The sequence below is a fragment of the Phascolarctos cinereus genome, unplaced genomic scaffold (genome assembly GCF_003287225.1).
Source record: "Phascolarctos cinereus isolate Bilbo 61053 unplaced genomic scaffold, phaCin_HiC Scaffold_5;HRSCAF=322, whole genome shotgun sequence".
Lineage (NCBI taxonomy): Eukaryota > Metazoa > Chordata > Mammalia > Diprotodontia > Phascolarctidae > Phascolarctos > Phascolarctos cinereus.
Window position 1 is genome coordinate 182,891,938 of NW_027555958.1, and position 27,985 is coordinate 182,919,922.

The 27,985-nt window shown below is 35.8% G+C and overlaps 1 protein-coding gene across 1 annotated transcript in view; it reads left to right on the top strand.

Moving 5' to 3' along the window:
• ME1 (malic enzyme 1) overlaps positions 1–27,985 on the top strand; it is a 258,710-nt gene that overhangs the window by 48,316 nt on the left and 182,409 nt on the right. The window contains exons 2-3 of the mRNA XM_020969928.2: positions 4,977–5,110; positions 12,748–12,897. Coding sequence (XP_020825587.1) covers positions 4,977–5,110; positions 12,748–12,897 — 284 coding nt within the window. The remainder of the gene's footprint in view (positions 1–4,976; positions 5,111–12,747; positions 12,898–27,985) is intronic.

Sequence of the window (27,985 nt, forward strand, 5' to 3'; positions counted from 1 at the left end):
AGGAACAAATGGCTATATTAAGTGCCATTATTGAATAATAAATGAACATATGTTAGTACTTTGGAGAAGAAAGCTATACTCCCAGACCATTGATATTTTGAGGAATATAATCTACAAATGGAAATATCTTGATAAAGTGTCGAGCTTACCATTTGTTCATAGACATTCATATTTTTTGAGACATTAACTGTAACCTAAGTCTCTTTTTTCGTTCATTTTCCATTTCCATTGAAAGGAAAATCTATTGTATTTTATTTTCTTTGTCCTTTAAGCATACTAGGCAGTTATATTCTATGTTAAAGAGCTATGTCATGATGGTATGTAAGAAATGATTATTAGCAAATTCTAAATATAACAGGCTAAAAATGCTTCATAATCACCTACCTTTCATTAAGGAAATTTCCTTGCTATTAAAAAAAAATTTAATGTGCTAATCTGAGTTTTCTGAGTAGCAACATTTTGTGGTAGATTTCTTTTTTTTTTTTAGTCTATGCCTGTGATTTGATTTTGAGGAAACTTCATGTACTAATGTAGATTTGTCATCTTCTATGCAACTTATAATCGTAGAGAGTGGACTGGGGCATTGAGAAGATAAGTGATTTTTCCAGGGTCACACAAAGGCATTATGTCTTGAAGACAGGACTTAAACCCATGATGGAGGCTGGCTTTCTATCTATTATGTAATCCTACTTGAGATACAGATGATTTTCTTGAGATACAAGTGGTATTTCTTTAGTTATATATATATATATATATATATATATATATATATATATATATATATATATATATATATATATATATATATATATATATAAATTGTCTTAATTTTATAAGAACTCTAGTAGCCTCTTTTCATGTCTTAATATATCTATTTTAATTAATGGAAAGGGAATAGTTTCACCAGCTAATACCCTCCAGGTTTATTCTAGGTTGTTGATTTAAATTTATGTTTCTGCTTTGGGTGTAATATTGTATATTTAGGAATGTAACATCATAGCAACAACTTAGATTTTCTCGCACTCTAACATAATTCTTAAAAAGATTTACAAAATTACAATCAAGAATCCCCCACGCAGCAAAACTGAGTGTAATCCTTCAGGGAAAAATGGATATTTAATGAAATGAGGACTTTCAAACATTCCTGGTGAAAAGATCAGAGTTGAATAGAAAGTTTGACACTGAAACACAAGATTTAAGAGAAGCATAAAAAGGTAAACATGAAAGAGTAATTATAAGGGACTCAATAAAGTTAAACTGTTTATGTTCATTTATGGGAAGATGATACATGTAACTCCTGAGAACTTTAGCATTATTAGGGCTGTTAAAAGGAGTTTTCATAGCTAGAGGGCATGAGTGTAAGTCAATTATGTTGGAATGCTCTCCAAAGAAAGTGAAGGGGGGAGAAAGGGATACACTGGGGGAAGGAGGAAGGAAGAGATAGAATGGGGAAATTTTTCTTCACATTAAAGAGGTATACGAAGAAGGAATTTTACTAGGAAGGGGAAATGGTGGGGTGGTAGGCAGTGCTTGAAACTCACTCATCAGAACAGGTTCAAAGAATGAAGAACACACACATACACACACACACACACACACACACACACACACACACACACACACACAGTCAATTGTATATAGAAATGCAATAGGGAAATAGAAGGGGAAGGGGATAGGAGAAAGGAGTGGGGCATGATAAAAGGAGAGCCCACTAAGGGTGACACTGATTAGAAACAAAATAGACTTTTGAAGAGGGAGAGGGAGAGATAAGGTGGTATGTAAGAAAATACACAGCCAGGTGACATTGTAGATAGAGTTGCCAGGCCTGAAGTCAGGAAGATTCACCATTGGAGCAGCCCTTCTCGCCCTTCCCCCCCATCATATGTTGCCTTGTGGGTGATCAGGGCAGGTAGGTGACACTATGGATAGAGCACTAGATATGGAATCAGGAAGATGCGAATTGAAATATGTCCCTAGATACTTGCTAGCTGTGTGACCCTGGGCAAGTCATTTAGCCTTGTTTGCCTCAGTTTCTAATATCTTTGCCAAGAAAACCCCAAAATAGGGTCATGAAGAGTTGAGCATGACAGAAATGACTGCACAACAACAGCACATCATAACAGTGAATGTGAGTGGGATGACCTCACCCATAAAACAGAATCAGGTAGCAGAGTGGATTAGAAACCAGAATCCAACACTATGTTGTTTGAACGGGACACACTGGAAACAGACACATAAAGATTTAAAGTAATCTAATGTGCTTCAGCTGAAGTAAAAAAACAAAGTCAGAAGTAATAATGATGATCTCAGACAAAGCAAAAGCAAAAACATGTAATTAAAAGAGGTAGTCAGGGAAACTACATGTTGTCAAAAGATGCCATAGATAATCAAGTAATATTAAAATGTTTACATCAAGTTTCTCTGATAACAACCTCATTTCTCAGATATATACTGAGTATGGGACTGAGTCAGATTTATAAAATTAAGAGCCATTTCCCAGTTGATAAATGGGCAAAGGATATGAACAGGCAGTTTTCAGAAGAAGAAATCAAAGCTATCTATAGATATATGGAAAAAAATGCTTTAAATCATTATTGAATAGAGAATGCAAATTAAAAGCACTCAGAGGTACTACCTCACACCTGTCAGAAATGGCAAAAGCTGGAAGAGATAAGGGAAAAATAGGTACGTTGATAAAACTGTTGATGGAGTTTAGACCCTTTGACCCAATAATATTACTACTAGGTCTGTATGCCTAATATTTTAATAATTCTGTAGTTATTGTAAGTTTAATTTCTCTGTGTCTCTTCCTGCAAGGTTTTGTTAGTGATCAATAGAAATGCTGGTGGTTTTTGAGGGGTTTTTTTTAATCCTTCAATTTTGCTGAAATTATTACTCTTTCAATTAATACATAGTTGATTCTCTAGGGTTCCATAAGTAAACCACCAGTGTCATCTGCACAGTGTCATAAATTTTGTTTTTTATTTGCCTATGCGTATTCTATCAATTCCTTTTTCTTGTCTTCTCATTATAGCTAGTATTTCTAGCACTATATCAAATAGTGATAGTTAAAGTTGACATCCTTAATATCTCTTTATCTTATTGGAGAGGCCTCTCTAGTTTGTTACCACTACATATAATACTAGCTTTTATTTTTGTTGGAAGTTTTTTTAATTCATCTGTTGATATAGTCAGATATTTTTGTTGATATTAATGTGGTCCATTATGTTTACAGTATCCCTAATATTGAACTAATCCTGTATTCCTAGTGTAAATCTGACTTGATCATAGCATATAACCTTTGTGAAATACTGGTATAGTTTCTCTGATAACATCACATTAAATTTGGTAGTATCCTTCCTTTTCCTATTTTGGATTTGGGCTGTAATTTTCTTGGAAGTATAATTTTGTTTTGTTTTATTTTCCAGGAGAAGACCTGTAGATTCTTTTCTTTTTTTCTTTTCTTTTATATTTCCTTCTGGTTCTAAGAAATCTGGGCAGTTTTCTTTCATGATTTCTTGAAAGGTGTCTAGGCTCTTTTTTTTTTGGAGGGGGGGAAGGGAATCATGGTTTTCATGTAGTCTAATGATTCTTAATTTATTTTTCCTTTCCTGTTTTCCATGTCATTTCTTTTTTCAAATGAAACACTTTTCCATTTTCTTCTATTTTTTCAATCTTTGTCTTTTAAAAAAAATGTTTCTTAACTCATGGAGTCATTAGTTTGTCTTTAGTCCATTCTAATTTTCAAGGAGTCTATTGCTTGCATAAATATTATCTCATACCAAAATATTAATTTTCTTTCCAATTCTTTATTCCTTAACTTTCATTTACTTTGCAATTATTTCTCTTGTTTCTTTTCAAATTCTTTTCTTTAGCAATCTCATTTCTGTGAAATAATTTAAAGCTCATTTTAAAACTCTTCATTCTTCAGGAGTTCAAGCTGAACTTGTACTGAAGCTTTGAGGACTTGATTATAGCTGTTTTGGAGTAATTTTCTTCTTGATTTGTGTCTTGATCATCTCTGTCACTATATCTTTTCATGGTGGGATTAAAAAAATTGTTCATTTTTCTTGATTTTGGTCTTAATTCTGTGAAAGAATACAGCTTGCCTATCTTTAACATTTTATTTTTCATGCATTCAATAATCATTTCCTAAGGGTCAGAATGGATAAAATGCTGTTATACCCTGGGGGAAAAATAAAGATGATTCAGACTTAGCTGTCCCTTCATTGAATTTATATTGTAGGTCAGGGGATGTAACACATAGATTTATAATACTATATAATAAATATTTAATAACTAATGATAAAGTATACTCAGAGCAAAGATAAGATAAAAGGGCATTGTACCATATAGCTGGGGACAGAAGAGATAATTTTCATCTGTGGGAATCAGTGGGAGCTTCATGCAAGATTTTACACTGGAACTTGAAGGATGAGTAGAATTTCTTTTTTTCTTTCTTTTCTTTTCTTTTTTTTTTTAGGCAATTGAGATGAAGTGACTTGCCCAGGGTCACACAACTAGTAAGTGTTTGGTCTGAGGCCAGATTTGAACTCAGGTTCTCCTGACTTCAGGGCTGGTGCTCTATCCACTGCGCCACCTAGCTGCCCTGATGGATGAGTAGAATTTCAGTAGGCAAGGTTGGGAGGTAGGAAGCTACTAAGGTATACAGCAAGCAATTCAGTACGCTTGAAAAGTAATGATTCCTCCTTATATTTGTATAGTGCTACATATTTTTCAAAACAGTTTCATTTCTATCAATTATGTATTTTATCTGTATACAGCTCCTAGGTATGGCCTGAACCTGAGGCTTAGTGAGGTTAAACACTTGTAGTCATACATTATCAGTGCTCTTTTAATGCGGTATTCTTTGAAGTAAACCATCCTGCCTTCTGTATTTAAAAATCAAGGCCATTTCTGTTTTTAATGTCCTTTGTGTTTTCTCTGGGATTTATGTTATATTCATTTATTCTTAGGGTATGGCTTTCACTTTGGAAGAGAGACAACAGTTGAATATACATGGATTACTACCACCTTGTTTTCTTGGTCAAGACATCCAGGTCTTTAGAGTTGTTAAGAATTTCGACCGGCTGAACTCAGATTTTGACAGGTAAATCACTTTTAAAGATATTTATTATATATTTAATAGCATCTGCTGATTTTCTGTGGTATTTGATGGGCAGGTTCAGAGATGAAAAAGTAAAATCCCTTCGTCTATAATTCTTTTAATTAATGTGCTTTGGTACTTAAGTGGCTGTGTGGTTTCATTAATATAAATAATTCTTCCAGTGGTACAAAAAGTAACCTATCCACACATTCACCCTTAGCAACTCTTATCCATGTTGTCCCATAAATCCTTCACATAGGGTTTAGCCAATGTGCCTCTGTCTGTAGCTAGTGTTTATAGAGTACTTTTATTTTTATGATACATCTTATGTAAGTTTATCTCATTTGATCCTTATAATCTTTGTCAGGTACATGCCATTATTATCCTCATTTTACGAATGAGGAAACTGAGACGGAGAGAGAGTAAGTGACTTAACCAGGGTTACACAGTTAATAAGTGCCTGAGGCCAAAGTTGAACTCAGGTCTTTCACCTGATTCCAAATCAAGCATTCTATACTGCTCTAGTATCACTTTGTTGCTGTCCATCTGTTGAATATTATGTAGATACTAATGGAGCACATGAGCTGTTATCTTTCATGTTGCTGCATAGATAGTCTACAATATTTTTCAGCAATATATTACTTGAAAGAGTTCTAATGGGGCAGCTAGGTGGCGCAGTGCATGCCTGTGCAAAGGCATGGAGAATTGGTGTTTAATATATGCTTGTTGATTGATAGAAGCAAATGGATTGTCATGGGTAAGAAATAGCAAAAAGCCTAGTTTTGCTTTACTAGATAGTGCATGAAGGGTATTTATGAATAATAAGACTGGAAAAGTGGTTAGAAAGATTATGAAGTGCTTTAAATGCCAAATAGAGGAGTTTGTTTTTTATCCTAGAGGTAGTAGGGGCCAGTACGATTTATTGTACAAAGGAGTGATGTGGTCTGACTTGTTCTTTAGGAATATCAATTTGGTAGTTGTGTGGAAGCTAGGTTGGGAAAGGGGAGAAGCTTGAGAAAGGGAGACCCATTAGGAGGCTATTGTAGTAGTCCATATGAGGTATGTTAAGGTTCTGAACGGTTCTGAACTGGTATAGTTAGTGCCAGTGGAAGTTGAAAGAAGGGCATTAGGGGTAAAATGTATTATGGAGGTAGAAACAAAATCTTGGCAATGATTGGATATGTGGAGTAATATAGAATGAGGGGAAGAGGATAGCTCTCAGGGTTTTTTTCCCCCCAATTTATTTGGTTTTCAATTTTTCCCCAGTTACATGTAAACACAATTTTTAGCATTTGTGTTTAAAACTTTGAGTTCCAAATTTTCTCCCTTCCTTCCTCCCCACCCCTCCTCATTGAGAAGGCAAGCAGTGTGACACAGGTTATACACGTTAGAAAAGTCTGAAACAAAAATCTACTACAGGAGTGAGTAAAGGAAAGCCTTTATTACTTTTCTCTTCAGAAAAGCAGGCACATGGGTGCTAGTTCAGTGGTACAACTAACTTTTAAATAGGTAGTAAAATCTGTACTCCACCCACCAGGGCTCGGATTGGTCTAGTTCATCTGAGTTACACTCTTCCTGGACAGCAGCCTATCCCATGTTCCGTGAACTGCTTCCACTTCCTATGTCACATGTTCAAAAATGGCGGCTATCTCTGCCCTCAGGTTGTGTCAGTTAATATTCAATAAGCTTATTAAGCATTTATTAGTGGAGAATTAAGCTCATTAGTGGAGAAAAGCCTTTGCCCTGTCAAGGCCCTGTCTTTGACCACTGGTTGAAACCAGTTTAGCCTCCAGGGTTCTTAAGGAACTTGTTTGTGGAATGTTTGGGGCACTTTCTGATTGGTTGAGGGACTATCCACAAGATCTTGGAAGTCCTCAGAATTCCCTTGTTCTGTTGTGGAAGCCTCACTTGTAATCCTTTCTTATACACGTGTCATCCTGCAAGACATTTCCAAAACAGTCATGTTGTGAAAGAAAACACAGACAAAAAAATTCAAGAAAAACAAAGTAAAAAAGTATGTTTCAGTCTGTGTTCAGAACCATCAGTTCTTTCTCTGGAGATGAACAGCATTTTTCATCCTAAGTCCTTCAGAGTTGTCTTGGATCATTGTATTGCTGAGAATAGCTAAGTCATTCACAGTGATCATCTTACAATATTGCTGTTAGTTTCTACACAGTATGTTTCACTCCATTAGAAATCCATCTATAATCAGTGCTTCCGTCTCTCTTCCTCTCACTGTTTTCTTTACTCTCTGCACTGTCGTTTCTGTCGATATCATTCAACTGAAACTGATCTTTTTACCCCCTTCAAGTTTCTTTAACATGTGCACTTTTATTTGAACTGGTTTTAAATCAGTGTACAGGTAAAGCTCCTCCACTCTCCTAAGTATTGACACTGATTTCATGCAATTCCCCTGGAGACTATTAAAAGCCTTCATTTACATCTGTGTTGGGGCAGGGATGTAAATTAGGGTGCCATTATGGCTCTTACAATTAAAAGAAAGGAAAAATTATTAATGCAGTAGATACAAAAAATACCCTCTCCCATTCCCTCTTTTGTCTGTATTTATGTTAAATGGCTCAAATTGGTCAGAGGCCAGAATGGAGCCTCCAAGCCAAATAGAGTATTTGCCCTCAGGAGGGACAGTGATCTTTACTTTTATTGTCCTTGGGGCTAGGTCTGTGATCTCTATCTGATCTCTATCTTTTGATTCTGAGCATTTTCACTAGTGCTCCCTAAATGCCTGAAATTCTCTCCTTCCTCTCTGTCTCCTGGCTTCCTTTAAATGTCAGCTAAAACCCCATTTTCTGCAAGAAGCCTTTCCTATTACCCCTTAATGCTAGTATTTTTCTCTGCTAATTATCTCTGATTTGTCTTGTACATATTTTTGTTGTACGTAGTTGTTTACATGTTGTCTCCCACATTAGACTGTGAACTCCTTGAGAATTGTTTTTCTTTGTATCACCATCATCTTAGCATAGTGCTTGGCACGTAGTAGGCACTTAGATGCTTGTGGTCAACTTGATCCTCTGGGGCAAAGTTTTGAGAAGATGTTTACAAGAGTTGCGTAGCATGGGTTATATATGAATGAATTACAAGTTGCATTATTGGAAGGAATAGTTGTATTGATTATATAGGAGATCCAGTGGAGGATTGGACTATGCCATTGTCATCTAATAAGAGTAAAGGAATTGCTTTTGGTCATCTGGGTTATTATGTTATGTCTGACAGTGATATCACTGGACATTTTATAGAAGGAAGCCAGTCTCAAAATATCACTACTGTAGCCGTATTGTGTAGCGGGGAGGCACTAAACTGATTCTTGCCCTGACACTTGCTGTCTGTCTGACCTTGGACAAGCTGCGCTTTTGAACCTCAGTTTCCTCATCTCTAAAATGAGGGTATTGAAATAGATCATTTCCAAGGTCCCTTTCAGCTATAGATTAATGATTAATATATATTTTATGATATATATATATATGTATATATATATATATATACACACACACACATACACACACATGTATGTTATACGTATATATACATATTTCCTTTTTCAGGCTACACCATCTTTTAAAAAAACTTATTCCATAGTTTAACTATTTATTATGTAATGGAATATTTGCTTATATTTATTCAAAACTTAACTTTTTCAGCTTCAGGGGGTGGGTACCCTGAAGTTCTGGTATTCTGTCAATTCCATTTCAATCCAATAAGCATTTATTAAGCACCTATTCAGTTTCCTCATCTGTAAAATGAGATGGAGAAGAAAATTGCAAACCACTCCAGTATCTTTGCCAAGAAAACCCCAAATTGGAGTCACGGAGAGTTGGACACAACCGAAATGACACAAACAACAAATGTGCTATTTACTGTGGATACAGAAACAAAAATAAAATTCCTTTATCTCAGGGAGCTTATACCATGCTAGGTAGAAATAACACGTACACAGAAAAAGAGATATAAAATATATACAAAACAAATAAAAAGTAATTTGAGATGGGAAGTGAGAAGAATAATGAATTATCAGCCTTTGTGTGGGAGGTGGCAGCTAAGTTAATTCTTAAAGAGAGGTAGTTACTCTAAGAGGCTGAATTGAGGAGAGTAAAGAGCATTCCAGGTATCTGTATCTATCAATCAATCTATCTGTCTATCTTTCTAAAGAGAGGGAGAGAGGAAATAGTGGAATTTGACTATAGTGAAATGTAGTGTGCATGTGGAAGGGAATAATACGGAATCAATCTGGAAAGATAGTTTGAAGCCATATTTTTAAAAATTAATTTATTTTTAGTTTTCAACATTCACTTTTATAAGATTTTGAATTTTGAATTTTTCCCCCTCCCCAAGATGGCATGCAATCTGATATAGGTTATAATGTGCAATCATAATAAACATATTTCCATATTAGTCGTGTTGTGAAAGAAGAATCAGAACAAAAGGGAAAAACCACTAGAAAGGAAAAATAAACAAAAAAGAAAATAGTATTCTTCAATCTGCATTCAGACTCCATAGTTCTTTCTCTCTGTGTATGTGGATAGCATTTTCCATCATGAGTCTTTTGGAATTGTCTTAGATCATTGTATTGGTGAGAAGAGCTACATCTATCAAAGTTGGTCATCACACGATTCAAGCCATATTTCAAAAGAGTTTTACATGCAAAATGATGTATTTTCAATGTTCAGCCTGTCCATAATTCCTGATGATCTTGTGGATTTTAAATATCTTCCCTTTTCCTTTTTTAACCTTTGTCTTTTAGCATTTAAGAGTTACGTTGTTTAAAGTTTGCCTTCATAATGTAGTCTTCAGTTTTTAAAAATATTTTTCATCAATATCTTTTATTTTTGTATGATTTGCATCATTTCTGAATATGTCCTTCTCCTCTCCCCCCTTTCCTATTCAGTGAGCCTTCCCTTGAAATGAAGATTTAAAAAGAATTTTGCAAAATTAACCAATACATCAACCATGCCTAACAGCACATGCAACATTTAGCACCCATCTATGGTCTCTCACCTCTGTAATAAAGATAGTGAGATGCATTTTATGAACTCTTTTGGGGGGCCAGGCTTGCTGCAAAACATATACCTTAAGTAGGTTAAAGAGGGAAACTTTCTGTATTTAGCAGAATATTTATGGTAACATTTTTGTGGTAGCAAAAACCAAATCCTTGGAGGAATAGCTAAACAAACTGTGGTATATGAATGTATTAGAATATTACTATGCCATAAGAAATAATGGTAAGAGTTCAGAAAAATAATACAGGAAGATACACATGAACCGATAGAGGGCACAATAACTGAGAAAATAATATGATTTGACCAGTGAAACAAAACTGAAAGTTGTATAATGACAATGAGCAAGCCTGGCCCACAAGAAGAGTTCATGAAATGCAAGCTGTGGCTCGCTAGAAAAATGAATGAGGCCATAGGATCTTTGCGGCTAACGCTTTTTCTTCTGCCATTCTCTGAGTTAGGTAATAGAAGGGAGGAGTGGATTGAGGTGGAAGTCCTACCTCCAGCTGGCTCAGGATTTTGGAGATTTTCATTCCAACTCCTTCCCCTGGACATGGGGGAGTAGAGAGTTTGTTGTCTGCTGCGACTAAAGGGATCCACAGTGACACCTAGTGGTGATGCTAACATTTCTGGAAATAGGTCAAATAATCCTTGCTCTACTGTTGTATTTACTGAGAAAGCTTCTAGTGTTTCTCATTGCAAATAATGCAAGCTTTTGGCTTTAAGGATGTATTTTCTTTTTATCATATTTCAGAAAGATCCTTCTATGTCTATGCTTTATAGTGCCCTTTCCTAGTAGATAAATGGTTAAAGTTTATAAACACACAGTTCTCGAAGAATTGGTAGAACTATGAATTGGACCAGCTATTCTAGAAATTAAAATAGAACAGTGTTTATTTCCTTTGAGTCAACTCTCCCTTCCAGGCATATATCCCAGTGAGGGCATTAAAAAAAGGAGGATCTCATTATATATGCGAAAATATTTATTGTACTTTTGCTTGGTAGCAAATAATTAGAAACAAAAGTAATTTCATTGATTACCAAACACATTTTGGTAAATGAATGAAATGGAATATTACTATAGTGTAGGAAATGTTGAATATAAAGAACACAAAGGAACATTAAAAGGTGTATGAATGCAAAATAATGTGAACAGAAATAAAACAAGCAATGATTGCAACTGTGTAAATGGAGAAAATGGAAAGGACAGTAACAAATCAGATTTCCTCAATATTGATCAGTTTTGCTGATTTTTTTCTTTTTTTTTTCTTTAAAATATTATATGGGATGACTGAGAGGGAAAAGGGATATTAAGGGAAGTTTGATGTATGCAAAACCAGAAAATATTAATAAAATTTTATTTTTAAAAAGCATTTATTAAGCACTTACAGTATGTGTCAAACAATGTGCTAAAATCTAGGAACACAAAAACAGAAAAGGCTGTATAGTCTCTGTTCTCAACAGTCTCACACTTTAATTGGTACATAAAAGAAAGTTATACTACATAGCACATGGAAAATCCAAAATGTCATGGGGTTCAGGCATATGGCAGGGCCCAGGGGGTTATACCTATGAGCTAAATCTATAGGTTAGATGACAGTGCTGATAGTCTAAAGTGTGAGGAAAATGATAAGGCCTAGGGGACCTTAGGAGGTAGTGGAATGAAAGGTGGTAAGGGATGGATAGTATCTTACCAAAAGGAAATGTAGGTAGTGATTTCTATCTCATCCAGATTATGGGCACTCAAGCAGTCCAGATGGTTTCTGGGTTACCCTAGTAAGCACTAGGAAGGAAGACAAAGGGAAAAGGGCTACCCGGACTGGTAGTAGAAGGTAAGTCAGATAGATAGATTTAATTGCTTTAAATTCTCTGTAATGTGTTTTCTTGATTGGAGCTGCAGCCACCAGTCTAAATACCTCCCTGCCAGTCCTCATTCTCTTCTTTTCTCTGTGTTGCCTAGGAAGGGAAACCACCTCCCAGCTGTTGCTCTCTGCCCTGTTACTAAGAGTGGTCTCCCTGTCTGCCTCTAGCTGCATGCCCAAATGACTGGCTAAACCCCTTCCTCCCATTGTTAGTTTCACATTTTCTATGGCTGACTTGTCTCTGCCCTCTCTGGCCAGTCATTCTATGGCTGTGGAGGCCTAAAACTGCATTTCCAGGGGGCAGTCCATTTAGTGAAGATTGGTTCTGCCCATAGAGTCTACAATGTATTGACTATTTTTATGCAACTTTTTCTACGTAGGAATTACTGGGATATTATATCTTTGTTATCTCCTTCACCTAATATAATTCCTTATACATAATACACCCATTTCCAAAACACGATAGACTTGAGGGCAGGTTTACCCAAAGACAGAAATAATACTGCTAAAGTGACTTTAATATTTAAATATCACTTTGGCAGTAGTTTTAACTTGTCTGTTATCTAGCTCAGTTTTATAGTCCTTTAGTCTGCCCATATTTTGTTAGATTATAGGTTGCTAGTGGGTATCAGACATAATACACTCTAGATTTAAGAAAGCATGTGTATTTGCTTTAAGAAATATTTTAATTAGATATCTGGACAACTTCTTTATGATTAACATATAGGTATATTAAAATCTAGAACTAATCATATTTCATTCTCCACAGATACCTTCTTTTAATGGACCTTCAGGATGAAAATGAAAAGCTTTTCTACAGAGTGCTGACTTCTGACATTGAGAAATTCATGCCCATCGTTTATACTCCCACAGTGGGACTGGCTTGCCAGCAGTATAGCCTAGCATTTCGGAGGCCAAGGTATGTAATTTATGTGTGTAATTTATACTTTAAATCAAATCATTGTACTTTTTTCCCCCTTTTGGAAGGCTTAAAAAAAAAGCAGTTGACTAACATCCAAGATTGAAATAATTAAAATAATTAAAACTACATTCCGAAGAGCAATAAATTGTAGTTTATATGACATTGTAGAAATGGAAGAACATGGATGAATTTTGTTATCTCACTTAAACAAGTTGGCTTACTTTACAAAATAATTAGTCTTAGTTAAAATTGATTTTGAAGGTCTGAACAATATGGTCTTATCTGCTTTCAGAACAGGCAATTTTTTTGGAAACAAAAAGTATATACTTTATAATCTCATTCAGAAATGACTATTACATTTCTTTCAGAGACAAGTTTCTTAATAAAGAAGACATCATAGGTGATATTACACAAGCTTTTCTTATTGTAGATTTACACATCATTACTAGATATATCCTTACAAATTTGTTTTATGTGCCCATTGACATTGTAGTATAATGGAAAAGGCACTGGATTGAGGTTCAAAGCACCTGGGCTCAAATTCCTGAGTCATATTCTTATTATTTGTGTTATCTTGGACAAGTTACTTAGCTCTCTAGACCTCAGTATTTTCTTTTGCAGAATCAGGGAACTGCATAAGATGATGTCTTAAGGTCATATTCACCTTTAACTTCTATGTTGCTATCTAGAAAAAGGAAAGAATGTCTTTCCTGGTTTCCCATTTACTTTCATTATTTCCTTAATTTTAGTTTCATCCTTTTCCCTCAAATTGTTGATTTACTAGACTGCTTTACTATGAGAGTTGTTTTCTTTTCCTTTGTAGTTATTTTTCATTTTAAAAAAAACCCTGTTATTTAAGCCAGTGTGCTATGCCAAAAAATACAAAGAATTTCAGAAATTACTCTCATGGAAAGCAGCATTTACCAAGATTGTCAAATGGGTTAATAAGTGCAATAAACAGAAGCAATGATAGACTTTATTTCTGATATTCTGTAATTCCCTTCAACATGTATAAATATGACTTAGTGTGGCATTTAAGTTATAGCTGAAGACCTATTAGTAGATATTATCTGTATTAGGAGAAAATAAAAATCAAGGGTTTGCTTGATTCAAGTTCAGTGGTGAAGGATAGATACTTGTGACTTAATTTAAACCTTCAAGTAAGGCCTTATTTGCAAATATCAGAATTTAAAATTGACAGTGAATGAGGCATAACAAAATATAAGCCATATGAAATTTAAACATTTATAGAAAATAAAACATTTTGCCTTCCTGATTATCAATAATAATAATAATAATAATAGTAATCTATGGAGAAGAGTTTAGTTCAGATAGTTTTAGTTGACATAAATATAATTTATTAGTCCTTTTTCCTACTTGATGTTCAGGCATTTTGCATCAACGCTTTATATTCCAAAGCTGATGTTTCACAGTAAGGAAAAGTTAAATTCTTTTTAAAGCTTAGATTTTGAACTTTTGACATTTAAAAAGTGCCCCAAAGAAATAAAACCACAAAATGAACTGTTTTTGAAAATTGCTGAGAGTTCCCTTTTGTGTTCTGATGTTGCTTTTTACTTTGTGCTCAGCATCACAGAATGGCAGAGCTAGAAATGGTAGGGCACTGTACACTATAAAAACTATAAGGCTAAGAGATAATAAAGTTACCACACAGTAGTAGGACAGGACTGATGTGGATTTACACACAGAAATCATTTAATCCAAAAGTCAGGAGAAAAGGGAAATGAAATGAAGATGGCTTCATTTCAAACAGAAAGACGTTTAGACACATCGTGTGTAAAGAAAATTTTTTTAAAAGCTCAGGATATAATATTCAGAAAAGAGTTTGATAATGAGATATTAAACTCATTTTTAAAATTCAGTCATGACAGATGGTCACAGGTGTGATCAAATCCCTTAAATGAATTTAGAGAGCAACAAAAAAGGTGACTGGTGATTTTCCACATGCATTAGTGATCTTTAAAAGACAGTTCAGTCTAACTAGGAGTCAGGCTTAATGAGGAACTCCGCTCTTGATGAGATGTATATAAGACACACTGAGCTGGAGAAGAGGAGGCCATGAAAAGTTGCTTGGAACTGGAACTGCAGAAGTGCCTGCAGAGGCCGCTTCAGTAAAAAAAAGTGGCCAGGACTCTAGAAGCAAGGGTGTTTGAGCTGATTTGGCTGGAGTATCAGAATAGGTGCTGTGTTGCTAAAACATTGTCCTCAGTTTATAGATCACAAAGCAGTAATCCTTGAGTTCCTTCATGGAAGCCTGGAACCTTTCACTTAGAGCATAGGAAAACACTATTTACCTGTCTTTGTTTTAACTGTTCATTTTGTCTTTATAAATAATTTTAATCACAGACCTTTGATAATCTGAATGTACTTATTAGAAATGTAGTTGGGAGGAAGCAGTTGAGAGGGAAATGTCTTCGGAGAAATAGCAGGGATAAATCCAACTCTGAGGTCTGCCAGAGTACTTTCTTCTTTGACTGGGGGCTCAAAGCTAAAGATAGAGATACAGAGAGTTGGGGGAGGGGAGAGACAGACAAAGAGAGAGGTGAGAGAGAGGGAGGGGAACAGAGAGAGAGAATTATAGATCCTTTTATACAGTTACTCCAAACAGAGGAATGTTTATATTGAGCAAAAAATGCTTGAACAACTTTGCTAATTATTCTGCCTCACTATTGCTACATTATTATTAGTTTAAAAAATTAATACACATACCTATTCTTTATTAAGTTTGGTAACATATGCTTAGCATTATTCTTAAGGTCACTAGACTCAGAATCATAGATTTAGAGCTAGAAAGGTCCTTAGATTTCCTTGTGCCCAGGTCATTTCCAGATTTTCATAGTTTATACACTTTTCATTTCAAACTAATCTTTTACAGTGTTGCTTGTTAGGTTGCACAGAATATTTTGTAGTTTGAGAACCTGAATCTGAGGTACATTATTCACTAGTTCTTAACTGAGTTAGCTAGGAAATCGTTTTTTGTTAGACTCAAGGCTTAATGATTCTTATATCAGGTGTATAACTTAGTCTTGTAATTCATATCACAAAGCTTCATTGTTCTTTTCACCCTTAATGTTACCACATTTATGGTTACTTCATATCTTAGATATAAGTTAATATGAAGATTTGGGGTTCTTATATTTTAACTTTAGATGATAGATTATCAACAAGTGATGACAGAGGGCAGGTAAAACTTTTGGAATTTTGTTCCATAGCTCTTCAGAATTGGAAGATATTTGGTTGATAACTATAATGTCAAATTATGAAACACTAATTTTATAGTTATATTTCGCTTAAAATTGACCTCATTTGTATATGACGTAGAATGGTGGTCTGCATTATTAAATATGATGCTATATAGTATATTTATATGTTATTTATATAAAATTAATATTTGTGTGAGAAGCAGCATAGCATAGAGTATTAGACTCAGAACCAAAAAAACCCAGGTTCATGTTCTTCTGACCCATACAGGCTGAGGGACCCTGGGCAAGTCACTTAATCTTTTAGTATTTTTGGAAACTCTCTGACTGTAGGATAAAGAGAAAGTGGTCACCTGTATTGGTAGAGGGAGTTTTCTCATCTAGAAGTTCCCAACATCAGTGAAATCACAGCTCATTTCCCTATTTCCTATCCCCTTTCACTTAATATTTGTGTATAAAACAATAATAAATCACATTTATGGAGTTTTAAAGTTTATAATATTTTCCCTAAAAATAATATTGTGTGAAAACACAAATATTTTATGCCCAATAAGAAAATTGAACTTCTGAAAAAAATTGTCAAATTTATTTTTAATCTAGTGTGAAGAATCAGTTTTATTTTACTTTTCTCAGGAAGGGTTACCATCAAAAAAATGAATGACTAATAGGCCAACCCTGTATCAAAGTTCAAAATGAAATTTTTATGGTTGAAATATCTAGCTGAAAGATCTTATTGTTATGGTTTTTTATGCCAGCATTAGTATTCAAGAATGTTGGAATGCTGTTCTTTTGTTCTGCCAACTGGAAAGCTTTCCAAGATACAAGCTTTGTAGTAATTAGTGGTATGTCTGGCAATGGTAATTCAATAAGACCATTCAGGTTAAAGATATTTATACTGGTAAAATATCTAATAGTATTTTTTAAAAAATAATACATTGTTCAGCTATTTCAGCAGAACACAAAAAGTAATTACCATCGAATAAGGGATAAAAAGAGATACTTTATCCAAGTTGCAGTTTGATCAGAATATTGTATAAATAATGTAATATGCATTGTTTTAGAATAACCCAATTTTAAAAAAAATCAGATAATGAAACCAAATTATCACATTACTGAGGTTGTCCTGCTTTCTTTTCCAATGTTACTTATTTTATATCCAGAATCAGAATATCAGCAAGGTGAGAGTGATCTTAAAGGTCATCTAATTTAATTCCCTCATTTACAGATGGAGAAAGTAAGGCCCTCAAATTATGGGAGTTCCTCAAGTACATATAGTGAAGAAGTGGTAAAATCGGGATGTGGATCCCAGTTTCCTGATCCTAGATCTAATACTTTTCCCACTATATTATGTCACTTTTCCTTTAAAGGGAAAAAAAAATTAATCAATTATTTTCTTATTTCTTTTTATTCAGAGCTCTAATGTGACTTCAGATCCTAGATTTTTCTTTATAAGATTTCCTTGAGTAAAGATACTTTTCCTCATTATAGTTTATACTTCCCTTAAAGAATATAACTGATTTTCTGTGTGTATCACTATCAGTCTTTCTTCAGGAATTAGCTTCTTTTGTGCCACCCATCCATCATATGATTGTTTCCTAAGGTTCTGCTTTTTCCATCCCTGGTAGAAACACCTAGGAAATAAGGGATCAATCTAATTTCACTTTATCCAGTCATCTTCTAACTATACTTGCCAGTCTTTACCCAAATCAATAGACCAAGCATTTTCCCTGTCTAGAAAACCCAAATTGGCTTCTTTCTGAATTCCATTATAATTTCGTTTCCCATGGGGAGAAAAACAAGCCAGTTCCTCAATATATGGTAAAAATCACCTTGAGAGAACCTAGACCCTTCAAGGACAGTTAAGTGGAACACTTAGATGGTATAAGAAAGAAGATAAGTACCTCTTTTATAAAACCCAAGTCAGACTTTACAAAGGCTTTGTTGTTGTTGAGTCCTTTTCAGTCTTGTCTGACTCTTCATGACCTCATTTGGTGTTTTCTTGGCAAAGATACTGGAGTGATTTGTCATTTCCTTCTCCAATTCATTTTACAGATGAGGAACTGGGGCAAGCAGGGTTAAGTGACTTGCCCAGGGTTACACGGTTAGTGACTGTCTGAGTCCAGGTTTGGATTCAGCAAGATGAGTCTTCCTGACTCCAGGTCTAGTACTCTAGTACTAGTACTCTAGTACAGTCTAGTACTGCCAGCTAAAGCTATCCTTTAACAAAGGTATTTTGGTATTAATAAATAGACAGTTGAATGAATGATGATGAATGTATAAAGTGATCCATAATATATGGGTATGGGGGTTGTTCAGTTCATCAGTTCCCTGATCCACCTGATGAAATTACACAATAGTGAGCTTTTGTTTGGGATTGTTTGGACTAGCCTTTTTACAGCTTTATTGAGCGACTTGGAGGACATCTACTATAGCTATACTGTACGTCAGTGATGATGAGGCTATCTGCTTGGTCTCATCTCTCCAGAATAAATTGATTGTCTTGGACTCTTGTGGAGTTATCGAGGATTAGTTGATTGATGTAGACTATAGTGGTTGGATGCTTATTGCAGTGTCAGTTGTTTTCCCATTTTCCCTTTTTGGTGAAATCCTGAGAGAACTAAAGACAGGTCAGAGACCAGAGATTTGAAGGCAGGAATTTGGTCTGTAGGGAAGGTCTGTGTATTGACATAATCCCACAGAGACTGACTGACTGACCATCCCCTTCTCCAACTTAGAGATGGAAACTTTTAGCTTAAGAGATGCTAAGATGCCAGGAAAAGTTTCTGGACCCCAAGTTCTTAAGATGTGAATGTATGGACACAGCTCTGGAGGGGTGGTGGCAGAGACACATTACAGTTGTCACATATAGTATCAGAAGCCTACAAGAAAGCCAACCTGCATAGCCAAATAGTAGGAGTTCCAAACTCACAATCTTCCAGAGATAAAAGGGGAGGTCCTGAGCAGTGCCAGACTTAGAGAGTGCTAGGACTTCTAGAGAGAGAAGAAGCAGAGTTAGCCTCATGGAGAGAAGAGAATCCCATAATCTATTCTTCCAGTGAGAAAACATGGATTTCCTGTGTAATGCCAGCCTCTTGGGAAGAAGAGGATACTGCACATGGCCCTGAAGTTGGAGGAGCAGTAAAAGACTGTGTCATGCATGATATGCAGGGCAGCAAAAGACCTGGACTTTGCCTTCCACTATTGTTGGAAGGCAAATGTTGGGAACAGTGGAGGTTTAGTGGCAGGAAGAAAAGGAGCAAGTGCAGGACCAAGTTTTCTTTCTGAGAGTGCCATTCTAAGCTGTTATAGGTTAGTAGCAGAAGGCTGGAAGAAGCCCATGTGTTCCAGGGTGAAAGTGAGACTCATCAGGATGTTGGAAAGTTGCTTCTGTAGTAACCTCAGTTTCATTTCAATTCTTAGTGGTCCCTAACTTCAGTGCTGTTCAGTCAGACTGGACATCTGGACACTGGGGAAGGGTCTGGCTAGGAACTTGCCACTTGAAGCGTAAAGGGGAGGTTCACTAGGGTAAGAGGAGGTCCCAGATCCATACAGAGGTACAACAGCAACAGGCACCAACTAACAGCTTTGTTAACTCACTATGCAGTTCTCGGTCACGTATCCAGGTTGGGAATCTCTGCCTCAAAGAGATGTTCCTTTCTGGGGAAAGGAGAAATAGTAGGCCCTAAACACATAGAGGAGCAAGTTCAGAAGCAAGCAGCAGCAGTGTGGCTCACAACACAGGAGAATGTTAAAAAAAAATTGGAAAAGAAATGAGAGTTATGGAAGTAAGAATGGAAAAGGAATTAACGACTTGGCACCAAAAAAGGTACAAAATTCTTGCCCAAGCAACAAATTTCCTAAAAATTCTTATTCAGTGACTCCATGAAACAAAGAGATACATTAAAACAAAGTCAAAAGATTGGGGGGGGGGGAAGAAAATGCAAAATATTTCATAGCAAAAACAACTGATCTGGAAAACTGATTGAGGAGAAAAAATTTAAGAATCCTTGGGCTATTTGAACACCACACACACACACACACACCACACACACACACACACACACACACACAATGCTTCAACATCATAAAATAGTCCAGATTTCTTAGAACTCGAGTGCAAAATGGAGACAGAAAGAATCTATCAGTTTCATCCTTAAAAAATAAAAAACCCAAATTAAAACTCCCAGGAACATTATAGTCCAAACTCTGACTTTACGGGTCAGAGGAAAAAAAAAGTAACTTCTAACAACCAGAAGGAAAGAATTCACATATCAAAGAACCATAGTAAAAATCACATGATTTAGCAACCAACACTTTAAAGAGTGGAGAACTTGGAATATGATATTCCAGAAGGCAAAGGATATAGGTTTACTGCCATAAATAAGCCAGCAAAATTGAGCATAATCCTACAAAGAAAAAAAATGGATCTTCAGTGAAATAGAAGACTTTCAAGCATTCCAGATGAAAAGACCAGAGCTGCGTAGAAACTATGACGTTCAAACACAAGAGTTAAGGAAAAAAATTTAAAAAGTGAACACAAATGAACAATCATAAAGGGTTAACAAGGATAAACTACTTACATTCAGAATATTAGGAGGTGATGTATGTGCCATCATGGAGGAAGTCTGATTTAAATAGAAAAGATCTAGGAGTGGTCTTAATGATCTTAAGAATGGGAAGAGAGGGGAAGCATAATACATCATGGGAAGAAGATAAAGGTTAGGGAAAATTACTTCGCATAGTGTGTGCAAGTAGATACCTGTACCTATATGGAGAAAGAGGTGGGGGGGAAACCGACACTTAAGTATTGAACCTATCATTTGAACTGATCAGAAGAGGAAAGAATACACACCCACACACACACACACCCACGCCCACCCACATCCACACACAAACACAGAGTTGTGTACAGAAATACATCTCACTCAACAGAGAAGTGGGAGGGAAAGGGGAAAAAGAAGAAAGGAGAATTAGAGGGAGGATAAATTAAAAGAGAGATTAGTCCAAAGCAGAACAAACTCTAATTACAGATGTACAAAATTATTTGTAGTCTTTTTGAGGTATCAAAGAATGGGTATCTGAGGGAGTGACCATAGGGGAATAATTGAACAAGTTAGGGTATATAAATATGATGGAATATAATTGTGCTTGTAAGAAATGATGAATGGGATGGTTTTACATAATAAGCCTGGGAAGACTTGCATGAGCTGATTAAGAGTGAAGTGAACAGAACCAGGAGAACATTTTATATGTTAATATGGTGAAGACAAACAGCTGAAAGATTAGGAACTCACATCAGTATAATGATCAACAGTGATTCCAGAGAACTAATGAAGAAACATGGTACCCACCTTCTGATAGTGAGGTGAAGGACACAGAGTATGGAATAAAAAATATTTGTGTGTGTGTGCTTGGCCAATGTGAAAATTTGTTTTGCTTGACAATACATATTTTGTTTTCCTGCAGCTCTCAGGCTTGGGGGTAGGGGTAGAGAAGAGAGTAGGATAAGAAGAGAAGGCTAGTTTTCATAAATATTATAAAAATTGTGAAAAGTCAGGGTCTTGTAGATGATTTTCTATAGTACATGGCATCTTTGTTACTCACATGATTGACTGAGAGGCATAGAGAAATGCAAATCTTACTATGTCTATTTTTTGTTTGCTACCAAAAATAAAAATATTTGCCTTGGTAGAAGAAAACATATCTTTATTTTTTAAAACAAAATTATTATAAATTCCTTTCTTCTGAAGTTTTGAGTTCCACATTCTCTCCCTCCCTCTTACCATTCCCTCACTCGCTGAGGTGAGCAAAATGATATCAATTATAGGTGTGAAATCATGCAAAACATATTTTCATATTATCCATATCACAAAAAACGCAGCCAAAAAAATGAAAGTGAGAAAATTTTACTTCAATTTACATTCAGTTCACCAGTTCTCTCTCTGGAGGTGGATAGCAAGGACTCATCATGAATCTTTTGGAATTGTCCTGGATCATTGTATTGATCAAAGTAGCCAAGTCTTTCCCAGAAAAACATATCTCTAAAAACTTTCTCCAATAAAGGTGCTTCTCTTGCATATATTAAGATCATATAAAATTCCTGATACCAAATAAATAGCACTTATTTTGTTTAATCCTTGATTAATAATTGATTTGTTTGATCCTTTCTGATTATCAATATTAAATGAAACAAAGTGGGAAGTTGTATGCTCACTAAAAGTGTTTTCTTAGTGTCGTGGAGAATGCCAAATTGAGGAGGAGATTTCCTATAAATGGCAAAGTTTTCTAGATTTTTCCGTTTGTAGATGGCATTGTGCTGATTGATACTAATTTTAAGCTGTTTGAGGGGGTCTTAGGTTATTTAAATAAAAAATAGGGTCTGGGAGTGGTTTTGTTATGTTTTAATGGTCTTAAAAGAAGAAAGGAAAGTGAAAAGGCATACAGTAGGGAAGAAAAGGAGGATGAATGGGGGAATTTATCTCACAAAATTGGGGTGAACTTTCATCTTATTTCAATTTCAAAGGAAGTTAGAAGACAGAATAATTTTTTCTTCATAAAAAGATTTTCTGCTTATTATCTTAAAGCCTGAAATGAGTGACTTTTAAAATTATCCTCAATAAAAGCATAATTATAAATAACATGTGTTGCAAAAAATAACCCTTAGTAACTAATATATATATATAAACATATGTGTGTATGTAAGTGTATATATATATTTTTTCCTGTTGTAAGGTTAAGTATTGATATCATTCATTTTTCATATTTTAACATAATACAGATCAAATTGGTTAGTTGAAGAGCCTGGAATAGCGTATGGTTCTCCTTGCATTTACTGTATTTACAAATATAATAACTATCATTTCAGTCAGAGACCATTCTTTTTTTTTTTCTCCGAAAACACAGATGATCATGCCTCAGACTTGGAATTAACTTGAATTGACAGTGTGTATAAAATCTCTTTACTTACAATGGAAAACATGCTATCTTTATGAATATTTATGCAACTAGTTTAATAATTATAATATTAATTGATATAGCATTTTAAAGTTAGCAAACCTTTTTATAAAATACATTATTTCATTTGAACTTCATAATAACCCTCTGGTGTAAGTACTAAAATAATTGTAATCTAATTTTTACAGATGGAGAAATAATCTTAGAGAGGCTGATTGACTTGCCCATGCTCACATATCTATTAATGTCCTTGTTCTTTTTGTGTGTGTGGTGTTTTTTTGAGAGGCAATTGGGGTTAAGTGACTTGCCCAGAGTCACACAGCTAGTGAGTGTTATGTGTTTGAAGGCAGATTTGAACTCAGGTCCTCCTGACTCCAGGGCCAGTGCTGTATCCACTGCACCACCTGGCTGCCTCCTACTAATGGCAGAAGTGGATTTTGAACCCAGGACTTCTTGACTCCCAAGTTTAGCTTGCTCTGTACCATTCTGCTTTTTATATTTTCATAATAGAAATGATACATAGATTCCTGTCCTCTTTAGTAATTAAAATTCAGAATGTTCATAGATTAAATTTCAAATATTAGACTATCTTCTTTCATGAGCACAGCCTTAATTAGGAAAACATCTGAGGAGCTGAAAAAACCTGGATGTGATTTTAAAATAAATTCCTGACATCAAAACCCATAAGATTACCTGGAAGTATGTGTAGACATACAAATGTTTCTTAAGTTAACTTATCTTTTACTATAAATTATAAATGGCCTTATAAGCTATAAAATAGCAGTTCATTCAGTCTATTTATCTAGTGACTGTAAATGTAGAGAAGTTAAATGGAAATTTAAGTAAAGAATCTAAATATAACTTTGTGACATTCTGTGGAACACTCAAATATTGTAGATTTAAGTTTAAACTGAGTGTATGCATAATTAAGAAAAATTGTTAAGTGTATCTCAGGTAATATGTTATGAATATGTTTTAAGTTCTTTTTTATCATAAAGAAAATGTATTCTTGAGAACAATCTTAAGAAAACAACTTTAGTGGTATTAAAATGATTGCCTTATGTAATATTGCTGTTATCTCTTTGTAGGTAGGTTTTAGTTCACAAGTTATGCACTCAGAGGTTGTTTGTTTCTCTCTAGGTTCTTTGCCTGAAATCAGGGCAAACTATCATCATGGGAATGGTGGTGCCTTGTTTATTACTGTGTGATATATACAAATAGTCAAGCCAGTGGGTATGGTTATCTGATAAAGATAACTTTCCCACCCATATCACAGAATTTCTGCATTTCAGAGTTGGAAGGGAACCTCAGTTACCATCTAGTTCAGTTTATCCCACATAAAAAAATATCCCATTTGGGATTGGACCAGTCTTTCCTTTGAAAATTTCCAATGCAGTAGACAACTGCTACCTCCTTAGGCAGCTAATTCAGCTGATGCATAGTTCTGATTGTTCAAAAGTTTTTCCTTACCTCAGGTAGAAATTTTTTTCTTTGCAACTTTGACATAGTACCCTGGTGCTGCCCTTTGGAGTCAGAAACAATTCTCCATGTTGCAGTCTTTTATCTACCTAGTTACCAGATGTCTCCACTCCTACCTATGTCTCTTCTTTCTCAGGTTAAACATCCTCAGTTCTCATACATTCCAATGAGCTTTTATTAGATACCTAATATCGTAAGTGTAAGTTATCTTTGATATACAAAGTGAAAAATGGACTCTGTCCTTAAAAGACTTTACATTCAACCAGGGGTTAGAGCGTATAAACAGATAAGTATATGCACATGATTTTTTTTTATATAAATTTATTTAATTTTAGTTTTCAACATTCACTTCCACAAGTTTTTGAGTTCCAAATTTTCACCCCATCTCCCCTCTCCCCCACCCCAAGATGTCATGCATTCTGAATATCCCTTCCCCTACTCTGTCCTCTCTTCTATCTCTCCCCCCTTCTCTTATCTCCTTCCCCTTCTATTTTCCTGTAGGACAGGATATAATTCTGTACCCCATTTCCTATATTTATTTCCCAGTAGCATGTGAAAACATTTTTTTAAACATATATTTTTAAAACTTTAGGTTTCAAATTTTCTCCCTTCCTCCCTCCCCACCCACCCTCATTGAAAAGGCAAGCAACTCAATATAAGTTGTACATGTGCAGTTATGCAAAACACTTCCATAGTAGACATGTTGTGAAAAACTAACTCTATTTCCCTTAATCCTATCCTGCCCTCCCATTTATTCTATTCTTTCTTTTGACCCTGTCCCTCCTCAGAAGTATTTACTTCTGATTAACCCCTTTCCCAATCTGCCCTCCTCTCTATCATCCCCCTGCTCTCTTGTCCCCTCCCCCTATTTTCCTGTAGGGTAAGACAGATTTCCATACCCAATTGAATGTGTATGTTATTCCCTCCTTAAGCCAAATCCTATGAGAATAAGATTCACTCATTCCCTCTCACCTTCCCCATTTCCCCTTCCACTGTAAGAGACTTTTCTGTTTTTTTTTTGTGAGATAATTTACCCCATTCTACCTCTCCCTTTCTTCTTCTCCGAGTATAATCCTCTCTCATCCCTTAATTTTATTCTCCAGATATGACCCCTTAATCTTCAGCTCACCCTGTGCCCTCTATCTATCTATCTACATATACATACATATTTTTTTTCCTCCAACTACCCTGATACTGACAAAGGTCTCATGAGTTATAAATATCATCTTTCCATGCAGGAATGTAAACAGTTCAATCTTAATAAGTCTCTTATGATTTCTCTTTCCTGTTTACCTCTTCATGTTCCACTTGAGTCCTGTATTTGAAAGTCAAATTTTCTATTCAGCTCTGGTCTTTTCATCAAGAATGCTTGAAAGTCCTCTATTTCACTGAATGACCATTTTTTCCCTGAAGGATTATACTCAGTTTTGCTGGGTAGGTGATTCTTGGTTGTAATCCTATCTCCTTTGCCCTCTGGAATATTATATTCCATGCCCTGCGGTCCTTTAATGTAGAAGCTGCTAAATCTTGTGTTATCCTGATTGTGTTCCCACAGTACTTGAACTGTTTCCTTCTGGCAGCTTGTAATATTTTCTCCTTGACCTGGGAACTCTGGAATTTGGCTACAATATTCCTAGGAGTTTTCCTTTGGGGATCTCTTTCAGGAGGAGATCTGTGGATTCTTTCAATTTCTATTTTGCCCTCTGGTTCTACTATATCAGGGCAGTTTTCCTTGATAATTTCTTGAAAGATGATGTCTAGGCTCTTTTTTGGATCATGGCTTTCAGATAGTCCAATAATTTTTAAATTCTCTCTCCTGGATCTATTTTCCAGGTCAGTTGTTTTTCCAATGAGATATTTCACATTGTTTTCTAATTTTTCATTCTTTTGGATTTGTTCTACTGTGTCTTGATTTCTCATAAAGTCACTATCCTCCAATTGCTCTATTCTAATTTTTAAGGAAGTATTTTCTTCAGCAAGCTTTTAGACTTCCTTTTCCATCTGGCCAATTTTGCTTTTTAGGGCATTTTTCTCCTCATTGGCTTTTTGGACCTCTTTTTGCCATTTGGGTTAGGCTTTTTTAAGGTGTTATTTTCTTCAGTATTTTTTGAGGTCTCCTTTAGCATCGCTCTCAGTTTTTCCTCTACTTCTCTTACTTGCTTCTCAAAATCGTTTTTGAGCTCTTCTAAACAGTTCATGTTTTTCTTGGAGGCTTTGGATGTAGGGGCTTTGACTTTGTTGTCTTCTTCTGGTTGTATATTTTGGTCTTCTTTTTCACTCAAGTAAGATAATATAGTCTGACTCTTTTTGCACTGCTTGCTCATGATCCTGGCCAGTTACTTGAGTTTTAAACTCTTTGTTAATGTAAGAGTCTGCTTCCAATGTGGAGAATGTACTGTCCCAAGCTTCAGGGGTTTGTACAGCTGTTTTCAGAGATACTTGTAGGGCCCTGTAAATTTTCAGTTCTTCCAAGGTGCTATGATAAGGGGTGAGGTGTTTACTCCTTTCCTGGCCTGCGACTACAAGTACTCCTTTCTGTCCTGTAACTGTGAAGGGGCTCCTCTCCACAACCACTACAAGCTCCACCACAACCCCTACAAGCTCCACCATGCCAGTGCTCCTCCTCACCCCAGCACCGCCGCCCAGAACTGTGACCCAGATCCACACACGGGCAAAGCAAGAGATTCCTGCCTCAGCACTGGCAAAGAGATCCCTGCAATCCCTCTCTTATCAGCCACTGGATTCCCCCTCAGTCTGTGGGGCTGGAAGCTCGGGAAGCAGCTGGCCCCCCCCCCCGGGCCGTGCTCTTGGGGAATGGAGCTGAAACCCCACCTTCCTGTCTCAGCACAGACAGAAACAGACTTTTCCCACTGACCTTCTAAGTTGTCTTTGGCATTTGTGGATTGAGGAGTCTGGAAACCTCCACAGCTGCCCGAGATTCAGTCCTCTGAGGCCTGCTCCAGGTTTGCCTGTGCACCCATGCTGCGCTGCGCTCCCAGCCCAGCACGATACACCTTTCTGATCAATCATCCAGGTTGTCTTGGGCTGGAAATTTGTTTCACTCTGTCTTTTTGTGAGTTCTGCTGCTTCAGAATTTGCTTAGAGCCATTTTTTATGAGTATTTGGAGGGGTTTGGAGGAGAGCTCAAGCAAGTCACTGTTTTCACTCTGCCATCTTGGCTTTGCCTCCTGCACATGATTATTTTAAGAGGGAAAGGACATTAACAACTGGGAGATCAGAAAACACTTTCTATAGAAAGAAGCTCATAAGCTCTTAGAGATTCCAAGAGGAAGAAGTGAAAAAAATTGCATTCCACACATGCAGATAACCTGTTAAAAAAAGAAACACAGGAGATAGAGTGTAAAGTTTGAGTAAGTGGGCCAGTTTGGCTGGAACATAGAATGTGTGAAGGAGAGTGATCAAAAATGAGCTTG